We start from the raw sequence: 14133 nt of genomic DNA, 5'->3' as shown, positions 1-14133 counted from the left end.
GAGTTTTTGAAGTATGAGTAAATACACATGACATTTCTAGAAAACGGTTAGCTAGAGCATGAAAGCAAATCGAGATGACGCCTTTCAATAAACCAATAACCACACAACCTCATTCCCTCTTATAATCAATTGCACCGCAAGCCACCTGTTTTCTCCTGTCTGATCGACATCAGTGAGTTTTGGATTCCCCAATTTGGTGGAATATTAAAAAACCCACACTGTAAATTTACAGTTCATATGTTTTGCATCCAAAACAACACACTGTAACAGATATCGATGACGGTAGACTTTCAGAAATTCCCTATGCTGTGACTGAGGTGGGCGTCCCCGATCACCTGACCGTAAAGAGTGTGCTAGAGAAGAGGGCAGAGTCTGGCTTTGTGGGGTAAGCCCTTTCCATGGTTGAGTCATGGGAGTTCCCCAGTTACACAGCAGACAGCTAGCTGTTATCAGACTTTGTGTATGTGTGTTTCGATTGATCTCTCTTACAATAATACGAATCTGTTTCGGGGTGCCGTATTGTTTCCACATATTACTATAAATCTATATTACTTGAAATTAAAAACATGTTCTCGTAAAAAGCAAAGCTGTAGCAGTATGATTTGTCATTCTATGTGGAAATGTAGTACGGAGAAGTTTCAGTTTGGGTTTATGTGTGTTTTGCCACAACTGTCTTACCTCGGCAGTCTTCAAACTTTTTTGGGGGACAGAAGACCCCCAGTTGAACATTGCAAAAAAAATTAATTTTAGCATAAAGCTTTAACCGTTTTTTTTATTTGGTTCACTAAGGGTGCTTTTCCATTGCGTGGTACGACTCTGCTCGGCACGGCAGAGTACGGTTGAAATGCTTTTGCCAAGTCCATAATTAGTGTGCACTAGGCATCCTTTGCTGTATGGCTATATATGCGTGTGTGCCAAGCGATTTCAATCGGGTGTGTGCGCACGCTTGCCAATATTTGTGCATCCAGCGTGTGCTTTGTGTGCCATGTGTGTTTAAAATGCGTGGGAAGCTCAGTGTGTTTGCATGCATGGGTGTTTCATGGGAGCACAGCCGGTCTTCTCACTTTGGTGTCTCCCTAAAGAACACTTTAATTTTAGACCCGTCTTTTTCTCCTAATCTGTCCATCCATCCTGTTCAAGCCTTCTGCTGTTCCTTTCCTCCCTCCACCCCTTGCTCTCTTTCGTTCTATCTTTTCCTCTCTCCATCACGCCTGGCCTAATGAGATTAACCCCAGTGTCTCTCTTGTCATAGACACACACTCATACACATGCAAATAATCAAACTCGAGCAACACAACACAAGTACACACACTCCTTTATGTACACATGCACACAGACACCGCTGGCTTGACTCCAGGGCTTTGCTCTGGTCGTCCCCTCCCTCCAATCACTCTCACCCTCTGCCAAGAGGCCCTAGGAAGGGTTATAATGACCTCAGTGTACTCACCCTACAGGTGAACTCCCACAAGCCCATCTGTGCACCCTTTCCTTCCATTAGAATACAGAATAGCACTGCCCCCTAGAGGCAGAGAGTGGCACTGAAGTTCTGGAGGGTTCCTTTGTTATTAGCTACCTTCAGGCCAAACACTCATACAGCCTACAAAGGATGTGTTTTCCCCGTGTTTAATGGATTTGGCAGTTATTTGTGCCTCACCCCCTTATGTCCCATCTCTTCTCTTTTCTTTCTCTCTCCAGTTGGCAGGGGTAGCAGTAAACAGCTTCTCCTTCTTGTTGGTGAGTGGTCCTCTCTGTTTTGCAGTGGAGGGCTTCACACTCACAGCTAGTGTGGTGAGTAACCATGTGTTCTGTTCTCTTGGTAGAGTGTAGCACTGAACAGTCATTTATATCAGTAAGAATATTTCGTGCTTGTTAGCACATATGAAATCATTTTGTACACTTCAGTGTTGTTATGGTTAACTAAAACTATTGAAAAATGTTTTCATTAATAAAGCTGAAGTCAAATAAAATGTAAATTTTAGATGAAAACAAAAAATTGAAGGAAAAAACCCCCCTGAAATGAAGATTACAGCACAATTAAACAATTAATAAAAGCACAACAAAATTACTAAAACTTCCACTAAAATTAAAATGAAAATATAAAAATAATAGCTAATAGTTAAAATATTAAAACTAAAAGTTCATAAATAATAAAGTAACACTCATACACTTAAGTGTATCTAATAAATGAAAAGTGTCTGCTCTGCCATCTGACTTAAGCCAAGATATTGAAGGCAGCATAATGGTTTAGTAGTGGAGTAGTTCAGTGTCACAACCACTTTGCTACATGTTGGAAAGAATGCAAGAATTTAGGCCTACGTATTTTTCCTGGCAGTGATGGATGTATTGGCTAAGATAATAAAGACATGTAGGAAAGTAAATAGTCTTTGTTTATCGTCTAGGCTGGATGCATCACACAGCAGAACAGTTCACCGGGTGCAGCACACGGGACCCTTTTCCTCTGGATGGACTCAACCGGGGACCATGGGCTCCCGTGAGCAGCCGTGCCTGGCCACCTCCCTCCAGGTAATACACCTCATGATCAGGGCCGCATCATTCTTTTAGTGACTTCACTGATAAAGTTATGCTAACTGAGCTGTGAGAGGGAATGATCAAAGCAAAACCTTGTTTTCTTATCTCTCGATAGGTGCTTACCAGGTGTCAATCAGCACCAGTTCCTCACCCATATGCCACCTAGTCACATGACTGGGCTAAATCATCCTAGTAAATTCTTAAACAATGGGTGAGTTTTTAATAAGCTTTATTGTTGTTTTACAAATACTTCTGGCAAAAGTTTGTTAATGTGTCCTTGTATTTTCAGTCCCCTACATCGAGGAGATAAGCAAGGCCTGTCTCAGGCTTTGTTGCCAGGAATACAAAGGATACCCCCTGCTCCTCCCAGGCCTTGGGAACCAACCAGAACTGGCCAGGGATATGAGCCATTGCCTGGTGATAATCACAACCGACTGCACAATGGCTACAACGCAGGACCTCCTGCACACCTCACAGCTCGAGCCAGTCAGCTACTGAAGGTGATTATTGAGCTTATGTTTCATTACTGTGCCTTTTATATGCTCTCTTGTTATATAAAAATGAATGGTGTTCCTGTATAAATCAGTATTTTTAAATGTATAATTTATGAAAGACCAGATTTATATTACACTAAAGTTGTCTAACAATTTTTTGTTTAATTGAATGTATAGCGCGCTTAACTAAGTTATGTGCTTGAGAGTACTTTCGCCAACTTCTCTTTCTCTCACTTTATCCACAAGTATGGTGCTCCTCATCCTCAGCTCATGCCTTCATTCCCTGATATGTGGACTCAACCTCAGACTCAGCAGCAACCCAGGGGACCTCATTCTCATTCTGGACAGTTAAAACGACCTGGGCTCCCTCTTGGAGAGCACTCTGTCATTCAGCATACCCCTGCTCCATCTCTGCACCGGCCCATGGAGGACTGCCCCAGTCCGAACAAGAGAAAGAAGAGCTCTGGGTCTGAACAGGTTAGTCGCGAGCATATCATGTCTTTTGATATGCTCACCTCTGCATTTCTTGTCCTAAAACGCGCCTTTACCAAGCCCTCTTTTTTACTGTTTCTTATGACAGATGCCTCATTCCGCCATGCAGCGCATATCCGGACCGCCTGTACATTTGAATCAGCAGCCACCCTCCAACTACCCCCCACCAAAACCTAGCTTTTGGAACCCATTGCACAGAGGTGGAGCACCCTGGAACCCGAATGAACACAAAAGCGGACCCATTGATTTCCAGGTCAGTCACTGCTGAAATGGAGCGTAGCGTTAGTTTTGGCAGGTCACATTAGTCAAGCTCGCATCAGCTGACACTTAGCTGATCCACGTCTACCTATAGGAATACGACGACAATCATAATTCCCTTTATAAGGTCCTTTCAGTCATTATTCAGCAGCTATCGCTTTGCTCAGGAGCTAATCACCCACCTCCATCCCCAAATTCTTCCTCTCGTCCAGTCAGGACTCGGCATTGGATATTCTCGTTGAGTCAGACCACTAAATTATGTTGTTACATAAAATAATCACTTAGAACATTAATGATATCTGCTACATTAATCATTAATGTTGGTTCTGTTCTGTTTACCCTAGGGGGCTTATTTATGCTTTCCCTGCTCCTATCCATGCTAGGCTGCATGGATGGGCAGGGAGTGTTTGCCCAGAACAGAACCATACCCCCAACCTAAAATGTATGCTAATTGTAAGTTATCTTTGACGATAATGGTCCTGACAGAACTGAATGTTGATATTCTATAATATTTTCTTGTATTCTGTCTGACAGTTTAATATATATGGCATCATCTGTCACTGCCACTTTATCAGCTTTCACTTATAAGCTTTGTGACAAAAGCCAGAAATCAGGTGTGAATTAAGTTAGTGGGTCAAATATCTAGACCTGTCTGTAATTCAAGACTTGTAGCATGAAATGTGGTTTAACTGTAACTAGGGCTGCGCGCTTAATCGAATGCGATTGTCATGCGCATTTTGTTAAAAAAGCCGGTTCTGTAATCAGCAGGAAATCATCATCATCACGTGCTTTCAGATGGAGCAGCATTTACTACACATAGCCGTAGTTCACTGACAAGTTACGCAAAAAAATTGCAGACGATTTTATTGCACGACTATGAAATCGCTCACGATAATGACAGCTGTTTGCATAGCTTCTCAGTGAACTACAGCTCTGCGAAGTAAATGCTGCTCCATCTGAAAGCATGTGAAAATACCACATTTAATAACATTTTTACTCCAAACTCTCTTCATAACGTCGGTCGAGTGTTTGAAATAAATCCTTCTGTGAGATGATGTGGCTTCTTACACAGAATAAGGCACACAACATATTTCATAGTATTTAAGCAGTGATAAAGGCATTGCATTATAAATATACTTTATCTTAATGAAAATTATAATAATAAGAACTCCGATAAACCGTATATTGCCGTAGTCGTGTTTATTAGTCACGTTGAATCAATGAAAGCAGTTGAATCTTCTGTTTATTCAGCTGCAGCGATAGGCATTTTCTGGGTTTCTTCTGCGAGGCGTATTTGGAGTTTCAGCGTGAGAGCGCCCTCTGGCATTTGGATGGAGATTTACTGCTGATCACAGAACCGTGCTTCACTGAAATATACGCATGACAATCGCAGCTTCTGTCAAATCGCGATCTCGATTCCATTTCGATTTATCATGCAGCCCTAACTGTAACTGAGATCAGTGAAGATAGACAGTTGTGTAAAGAACAGCAATCCGATGAAAGTCGTGTATTGTGTGATGTTTAGTCTTCCCTTTTGTTTTACATTAGATGTACTTGGCCAATTCCTATTCTCTATTTACAGGATTCAGCTAAGTCAGGAATTGGAAGCTTCCCCTATATCCCCTATAAACTGCCTCCATCAAACAGCCACCTCCCCTCACCCCCCAGACAGAATATGCCCGTGAGAAGCAAAGGCAAAGAGAGAAATGGAAGAGTGGCGCACCGTTTCAGAATTCCACTGGGAATCCCACATACCCCTCAGAGTCAGGTCTCATCAGCCCCTCCGACAGCCACACCATGCAATTGAAACCTGACCCATCCAAAGATGTCAAAATGTTGAAAACCTCTCATAATGCTGAGATTATAAATGCAATTCCCAACCCTCCACCCCTGCGAGAGCCACCCAAACTTTACCAGGCTTTCCCCAAGGATGTTCGCTCTTCATGCACACCTATCAGCACGACTACAAGCAGCCTTCAAAAACATATGCCCAGTACAGGACTTGGTAGTTTGGGTAGCAGTTCTAGAAGTTGCAGTGGTGACTCTGATGGTGCCCAATTTGAGGAGGAAACTTCTGAGCTCTTGCCTGATGGATTGGCTAATATTATGAAGATGCTGGATGAGTCCATCAGGAAAGAGGAGGAGTTGTATTCTGGCCAGAGTGGAGAACAGGCAGTACTGAAACCTCTGTTTTCTACAAATGTGGCACCTATTAAGAGTTATTTGTGTGCACCAGACCTCATGCCTGCCCTAAAGCAATCTCCAACTGAGGGTTATCAGCCAGATGGCCATGCAAGCCCACCTGTGTTAAGTCGGCAAGGTTCACTGGCATCTCCTTGTAGTCGTACTTCTTCACTTGAGGAAGAAGAGGAGGTTCTTAAGGTCATTCCCAAGCCTGCAAATTCCATTAGCATGCAGTCTCAAGAAAGCAATCTTGCCACAACAGGAACCAATTATCGCCATAGTGACCTGGCCAAGCTGTATGGCCTTCCAGAGGTAGAGAAAAGTGAGTGTGAGGATGATGAAGAAGAAGCAGATCAGGATGAAGATGAAACTCCATCCTGTTCACCACCACCACAACGGCCACACCTCCATCAGACAGGTGTGAACGGCATGTTTAAAAACCTTGCGTCTGTACTTGAGAGCCAGAAGTACACCTACCGAGGTGGACCCTTTGGTCGTCCTCCTCCCTCTGCTTTTATGGGAGTGAAGTACTCTTCATCTCTTTCTCTGGAGCCTGACATTTGCAGACAACAACAACAAAGCACTTCTCCCACATCAGGTTCATCCAATCACCCAGGTTTCAGCAGTCCAACGCATCCCTCTGCCATTAGTAACTCAGGACAGCCCTGTCCCCTCTCACCTACAGATTGGGCATCAGAGAGGAAGAGAGGGGATACGATTAGCCAGTCAGATTTTTTGGGCAATGATGATGAGGAAGATATTTCAGAGGAATCCACAGGAGTGAAGGATTCTGGAACTGTGAAAGACTTGTTTAAAAATCGACCTATACTGACCACCATCTCAGAGTCTTCACTAGCGGAGCTTGGTCATAGCTATGAGGTGAACAAACACATACTCCCTCAAAGGCAGAGCTCTAAGGCAGAGTCACAGGAGACATGCAAACCTGATAAAGAAAAGGACCGACACCGAGACAGAGAACGAGAGAGGAAACACAAACACCGTAGCAGTAGCAAAAAACATGAGGACAGGAAAGAGAGAAAGAAAAAGCACAGAGAAAGACACGAGGATGCGTCTCTTTCCTCATCCTCATCTTCCAGCTCCAGTCGACGGCACAAGGATGGAAAGTCACACAAGGAAAAAAAGAGCAGGCAGGTACTGGGTAACCTGGACCTTCAGAGTAAGGAGTTTAGGGAGAAGGAACAAGACCGTGACGGAGACAAGAAAAGAAGGAAGGAGGAATGTAGCCAACCCCAGAGTGAAGGAGAAGAGTGGGCACGCAGTAAAGACGAGGGCGCCAGCTCTGGACGTTCGTCTGATCTCCCATCAGCTTCTTCAGCATTATGTTCTGATGACTTTCAGAAACTGAAAGCACTGACAGATGGGCCACCCAAAGAACTGAAGATACGCCTCATAAAGGTGGAGAGTGGGGACAGGGAGACATTTATTGCTTCAGAGGTAGAGGAGAGAAAGATTCCTCTGGAGGAAATCACCATAAAGAACACAGCTAGTGAAATCGTCAGAGCCTGCAAGTAAGCAATATTTGCGTGCAGCAAATCTTTAAAACGGTTTATTTCTTGGCTGCAGTTGCAATTTATTTTGATGTGATTTGGACCGTGAAAGGCCATATCTGATATTTAATGTCTTGTTGTTTCAGGGGGGCTCGCGTGAAGGGGAAATTTAAGGAATCGTTCCTCCTACCTGCCCTCTCTGTTAAACCAGTTTTGAGCACAGAACTGCCCATCCCTCGAGAGAAACTCAACCCCCCCACACCTAGCATCTATGTAAGCGCTGCAGTAGCATTGTCAGCATTTCCTATTACATGCACAATAACCTCTGCTCAAGTAAAAACACAGTTGATGCTCCGATGTATAAAAGTTTGTTTTAATGATTCCATGTTGTTGTTGTTTCTCTGCAGTTGGAAAGTAAAAGAGATGCATTCTCTCCGGTCCTGCTACAGTTCTGCACGGATTCTAAGAACCCCATTACTGTCATCCGGGGATTAGCTGGCTCCCTTAGATTAAGTACGTTTATGCACAATGTATTATGGATGGATGGACAGATACTCAAGTTGTACATTTTGTAACTTTAACGGTTGCTGTTGTGGAAACTTAGTTCATTTTTCATTCCTTCCTCTTCATAGATCTTGGTCTGTTTTCCACAAAATCATTGGTGGAGGCAAATGCGGAGCATGCAGTAGAGGTCCGGACCCAGGTCCAGCAGCCAGCCGATGAGAACTGGGATCCCAGCGGCACTGGCCAGACCTGGCCCTGCGAAAGCAGCAGGTCGCATACAACAATTGCCAAGTATGCCCAGTACCAGGCCTCCAGCTTCCAAGAGAGCTTACAGGTATGAACACAAACATACAACCAACACAACAAAACGAACACCGTGTTTGTTAGTTTCCAGAGATTTGTTGGTCATTTTGCAAATACTTTGTCATTCTTGTTTGTACAATTCTGTCTGACGTAAAATATAAAATGAATTTCCATTTGAATCATATACATCATGCACTGAACATGCACCTATACCATTGTCTGCCTTTAAAGGAAGAGAAGGGCAGTGATGACGAGGATGATGATGATGAAATTCTTGTTTGTACAATTCTGTCTGACGTAAAATATAAAATGAATTTCCATTTGAATCATATACATCATGCACTGAACATGCACCTAATACCATTGTCTGCCTTTAAAGGAAGAGAAGGGCAGTGATGACGAGGATGATGATGATGAAGATGATGAGAAATCAGCCACTAACTCTGAGAATACAACCAGTAGCTCCTCAGCTCCCAGCTCCAGGTAATTCTTCGCAAGTTAGCACAGCACCTAATTCTTGATTTTGTCCAAATATCTGCCTCTTTATTTTTTTATATATGTATGTATAAAACACCTCTTTAAAATGTTGTTACTTAAAATGATTTAATTTGTCTTTATAGTTTAGAGCAGAAAACTGTGGGGAAGATAATAAAATTTGGCACCAACATTGACCTGTCCGATCCAAAAAGGTAAGACTACTGTGCATAATTGAATTCATGTATAACCTTTTTTTTTTTTTGTCATCTCATTTGGATGATATAAAAACCTTAAATATGTCAAACTTCAAGACATGGTTGGGGATATATACATTCTTGCACTTTACATGAGCAGCATCCCTTTTCTATAAGTCTGTTTGAACTCAATTGTGTTTTGTCTTTTTCTTTAGATGGAAGCCTCAGCTGCAGGAACTGCAGAAGTTGCCGGCGTTTATGCGTGTGTCCTCCAGTGGGAATATGCTGAGTCATGTTGGCCACACCATTTTGGGAATGAATACAGTGCAACTCTACATGAAAGTCCCTGGCTGCCGCACACCAGGTTTGACGCAATCACTAATAGCTTTCTCGATTTGTGAGTTGTAGAAATCAAAGATAGATAGTCTGCTTTGGCAAGTAGGTTTTTTTATTGGTGTTAAATGCTTGTATCATCAGGACACCAGGAGAACAATAACTTCTGTTCCATAAACATCAATATTGGACCTGGAGACTGTGAGTGGTTTGCTGTTCATGACAACTACTGGGAGGCCATCAGTGATTTCTGTGTAAAGTAAGAAAGAGTTTACAAAAACACTGTCAAATAACACTAATTTCATTCTTATATATTTATGTTACAATAAATACTTTATTAAGAAGTTTGTGGATTTATCTCTCAGGCATGGAGTCGACTACCTGACAGGATCATGGTGGCCGGTTCTGGATGACTTGTACCGCGCTAACATCCCTGTGTACCGGTTCATCCAAAGACCAGGAGACCTGGTATGGATCAACGCAGGCACTGTACACTGGGTTCAGGCCGTGGGCTGGTGCAACAACATTGCTTGGAATGTGGGGCCCGTCAACTGTGAGTAACCTACACATTTAACTTCTGTTCTCTTTATCGTTCAAAACGTGGTGGCTTTTGGATGTTTACGAAAATCCCGATTTTTCATTGTCGTTGCAATTGCGTGTGCCAGGAATAGCCTACTTTAAGTGGACAATCAAATCGAATCGCTTTAAAATACATTTTATCAGTCATGACAATTACATAAACAGTTGCAATTAAATGTGTAAAGCTAAAATCCTGGGCACAGAAATGTAAAAATCTGTTTTTCTGAATTTGTAGCTTATCAGTACCAGTTGGCTTTAGAGAGATTTGAGTGGAACGAAGTGAAGAAAGTCAAATCCATCGTTCCCATGATTCACGTATCCTGGAACGTGGCACGGAACGTCCAAGTCACTGACCCAGACACTTACAAGATGATCAAGTAAGTATGCAGCAGGAAGTTACATCCCAGTTTAGTAGCATAGGCATTTAATCCATTTGCCTTTCCTCCTTTTCAGACACTGTCTCCTCCAGTCTATTAAGCACATTCAGATTCTGAGAGACCAGCTGGTGGCAGGAGGAAAGAAGATTTCCTACCAGAGCAGAGTGAAGGATGAGCCGGCCTACTACTGTAACGAGTGTGATGTGAGTGGATTGTGCTTCGTTATTTGTAAAGCATAGGCAGACCCTACATAGAAAAAAAACTCACCAGAGTTTTGTTCCAAAAAAATAACAATAATGCAAGTTTTTGTTCTTGTGCAGGTGGAGGTGTTTAACCTGCTGTTTGTGACCAGTGAGAATGGCAGTCGGAAGATGTATGTGGTGCACTGTGAGGACTGTGCACGACAACGCAACCCAAACCTCTCCAATGTAGTAGTGCTGGAGCAATGCCGCATGGAGGAGCTCATGAGCGTTTATGACTCTTTCAGCCTGGTGAGTGCACCCACGCGCTTTGTCAAAGTCAGCAAACAACAGCAAAGCTTCAAAAAGAGCTAACCTTTATCATTTGTACGTGTGCTTTTCAGACTACCAGTTCCAGCTCCCGATGAGGACGTCTCAGCCCTTGCCCTCACACAGCCATAACCAAAACTCCTGTTCGCAGGACGAGATCTTTTATTTTAGTCCAGTTAAGACTTAAAACATTTACCGTTGGGGGAAACAAAATACTACTGTTAATATTTGTTGAACAGCCAATCGAGAACCAGTTTACTCAGCATTGTTTACAGAACCAATCAGCCAATAAATTCTGTCGGTTTTGTGTACCAACCCCTGTATGGCTCTGCGGGACTTCAAGCGGAATGCAGTTTGGTGCTGTCATGGCGTACAGCGGCAGAGTTGCCGAGATCCTGTCCATTTGGTTCTTAATTTTTTTTTTCTCTCTCTCTCTTTTTTGGGGATATTGAATACCGAAATGTGTAAATGCTCTTTGTATTTTTCGTGGGTGCTTTTTTCTTCAATAATTTATTCTTTTTAAACCTAGAACAGCCTAGATATATACCACATTGGCCTTGTGACTTGTATTTAGTGAAGAGATAAAAATTAATAATACTAATAATAGAGCTATGGACATTTTTCTAAAGCATTAAGAATTAAAAGAAATACAGTTGTTCAGAATGCTTCAAAACATACGGGTTTTAAAAGACTTTTTCAGTTTCAGTACAGAATCGGTTTATATCATCATTTTTAATCCATTTTTCTCCTGCATTTTGTGAGTATAATTGTTCAGTTTCATCGGTTCTGTTCAGTGAATTGTTTCTCACCTCTTTCTCTTTGATTTTTTTTTTAAATTGTACATTTATTTAAAATGTTCTATTTATTGGATATAAAATGTTCTCCCCTGCCTCAACTTGGTTATCAGAGATGTATTATGGGTTTCTATTGTTAGTCTAAATCCTCTGTAAGATTTCAAGGGTGCTGATTTCAAGCTTTGAGTTTTGGTGCTTGCCCCTTTAAATAGCTTTCCTGTCTATATATTATTAAATATCTCATAACTGACTCTGTCCATGTAGATTGTAGAGCACAGAGAAGTTGTCTGTTATACACAAATGTTTAGACAGTTTTCCTCACGTATGTTAACAGGTGATCACTGTTATATATTTGAACACCTGCTCACGTGCCCGTTTCTTTTGAACAAATAAAAGAAAGATTAAATACAGGGGCCATGTTCATATGAATGCTCAGAATAGACCTGTGCTCTTGGAATCTCTTCTTTTGTTTTTGACTAAGATGGTGACTAGGACTGATTCTGAGCCTAGATTAGCAGCTATTCTGTCATGAATAAAATCTGGCTAACGTCTGTTTTTGATACTCTTACACGTTCAGTGGTGCTTCTGTCCTGTTGTAAATGCGGTTTGTTTGAGGACACAGTTGCCGTGCTGAACACAGCAGGCATAATCTTTCTATATACACAGTATACAGTAATTGGCTGCAGTGGGATATCATACTGTAAGGCCAAAAATCACATTGAACTGTAAATTGCGGCATTTTACTGGAATGAGTAACAGTGTGAAAGGGGATTTAATGCATTGTTTTTGATTTATATACTGTAATTTGTTACAGCTTTAGAAGCGTTAGCGTGACAATTCATGTATTATCAGGAAAATGGTTTTGATTATGATATAGATGGTGCTGAGTTCTTCTCGACCTACTCAATTTTTTTTAAGAAATATTTTTCCTGTTGCAATATACACACTTTCCTCTTTTTATTTTTGTGGTTATTTAAAATCTGCACTGTTTTGGAATTCACACACGAAGCAAACTGAGCCAGACATGTCTTAAACACTTTGTGAATTCGTGTGTCATTGATATGATTACTCTGAATAATATTAAATGCTTTTGATAAACTTTGATCTGTGCCATGCCTCTGTATTCATTCAGTCAAAGCAACAAGGTTTCAAAAGCCTTAATGATTTATCACATTTTAATAAATCTTTTTATCATTTTACGTCACTTTTTTTATAAAAAAAATAATTTTTGCAAATGTTTTCCTGCACACTATGTCATCACCTCGTACCAAGCACACTGTTATCTACAGTTGAGTATTTAGCCTTGATTATTTATCTCATGTTTTCGTGTCAGGTTCAATTGAGGTCCTGCTGGCGGAGGTAGAGGTTCACGCGGGATGCTTTTTATTTAATAATGTGTAATTATTCTGTGGACAAACAATGTGTGTGTGGTTATATTTTCTTCTATTGACTATTATCAAAATGACTACTTCTAGAAACAACAGAAATAATAATAATAATAATAGTAATTATAAAACAATTAGGTTTCCAAAAGTAAGAATAAACTACGAATTCAAGTAAAATTTTCAGTCATGTTATAAAAAGGGAGGCATCCTACTTTTAAAATCACTTGCTATGACAACTAATAAAACGTTTAGTACCACGAAATTCTTGAAAAATGTAAAAAAAACATTATTGAAAGAAAAATTGGACGTTTCATATCATAATAAAATTAATTACACGATTATGGTCTCCGGTCAGAAAAAACCTGCATGTGATTTGGCATTTCTTTATATTTACACAGTTTACTAATGCTGCTCAAATGTGCCATCAATGTACTGACACAAAAATATATAGTGTATTTTATACAAATATAATTGATGTAAATGACAAAAACTAATTTTAAAGGGATAGTTCACCCAAAAAATGAAAATTCTGTCATCATTTACTCACCCTCAAGTAGTTTCAAACCTGTATGAATGTCTTTGTTCTGCCGAACACAAAGGAAGATATTCTGAAGAATGTGGGAAACAGCAGTTCTGGGGCACCATTGACTTCCATAGTATTTTTTTTCTCCTACTATGGAAGTCAATGGTGCCCCGAAACAGCCTGGTTACAAACTTTCTTCAAAATATCTCCCTTTCTGTTCGGCAGAACAAAGAAATTTATACGGGTTTGGAACTACTTGAGGGTGAGTAAATGATGACAGAATTTTCATTTTTGGGTGAACTGTCCCTTTAAGGCTGATGTCTCTATTCACTTTCACAGAAGCAAAGCAGCAGATGTTATAAATAAAAACAGTTAACAATGTTATTGAATAGAAAACCGTTATTGCACGGCATAGGCCTATTCTTATAGGCCACACAGACAAAACAGAAGAAAAAAAAATGCATAAACGCATCTGACTATTTTACGCATTAGCAGTAAATCAAGACTTCGCAAGTTCTCTTGTAAAATAAATAATAAAACAACAACTTGGAATAAACTGTGTACAGAAAGCGAGTAAAGAACTCAACATTAGGCTAAAAAGGTCAGTGTAATCTCGCCAAAACTCCCGTTAATACAAAATCTGACTACACTGCATCTTTGTTTATGATGAATTCGTTGCTTGCACGTACA

General features: G+C 40.9%; 1 protein-coding gene across 1 annotated transcript in view; it reads left to right on the top strand.

The window, feature by feature from the left end:
* The window catches only part of LOC107597043 (lysine-specific demethylase 6B-like), a 12790-nt gene extending 153 nt beyond the window's left edge, over positions 1 to 12637 (top strand). Inside the window, 20 exon segments of the mRNA XM_016287947.1 lie at positions 1696 to 1788; positions 2400 to 2523; positions 2645 to 2740; positions 2819 to 3029; positions 3270 to 3500; positions 3604 to 3768; positions 5356 to 5415; positions 5418 to 7486; positions 7612 to 7738; positions 7873 to 7978; positions 8098 to 8303; positions 8652 to 8755; positions 8893 to 8961; positions 9159 to 9307; positions 9421 to 9535; positions 9642 to 9829; positions 10091 to 10232; positions 10309 to 10435; positions 10553 to 10723; positions 10816 to 12637. Of these exon segments, the coding sequence (XP_016143433.1) occupies positions 2405 to 2523; positions 2645 to 2740; positions 2819 to 3029; positions 3270 to 3500; positions 3604 to 3768; positions 5356 to 5415; positions 5418 to 7486; positions 7612 to 7738; positions 7873 to 7978; positions 8098 to 8303; positions 8652 to 8755; positions 8893 to 8961; positions 9159 to 9307; positions 9421 to 9535; positions 9642 to 9829; positions 10091 to 10232; positions 10309 to 10435; positions 10553 to 10723; positions 10816 to 10839 (4479 nt within the window). The 5' untranslated portion in view covers positions 1696 to 1788; positions 2400 to 2404 and the 3' untranslated portion in view covers positions 10840 to 12637.
* The last annotated feature ends 1496 nt before the right edge of the window (positions 12638 to 14133 follow it).

The sequence above is a fragment of the Sinocyclocheilus grahami genome, unplaced genomic scaffold (genome assembly GCF_001515645.1).
Source record: "Sinocyclocheilus grahami isolate Dianchi unplaced genomic scaffold, SAMN03320097.WGS_v1.1 scaffold227.1, whole genome shotgun sequence".
NCBI classification, from domain to species: Eukaryota; Metazoa; Chordata; class Actinopteri; order Cypriniformes; family Cyprinidae; genus Sinocyclocheilus; species Sinocyclocheilus grahami.
Note: the sequence above shows the minus strand (reverse complement) of the source record. Positions and strands in the feature narration are given on the sequence as shown.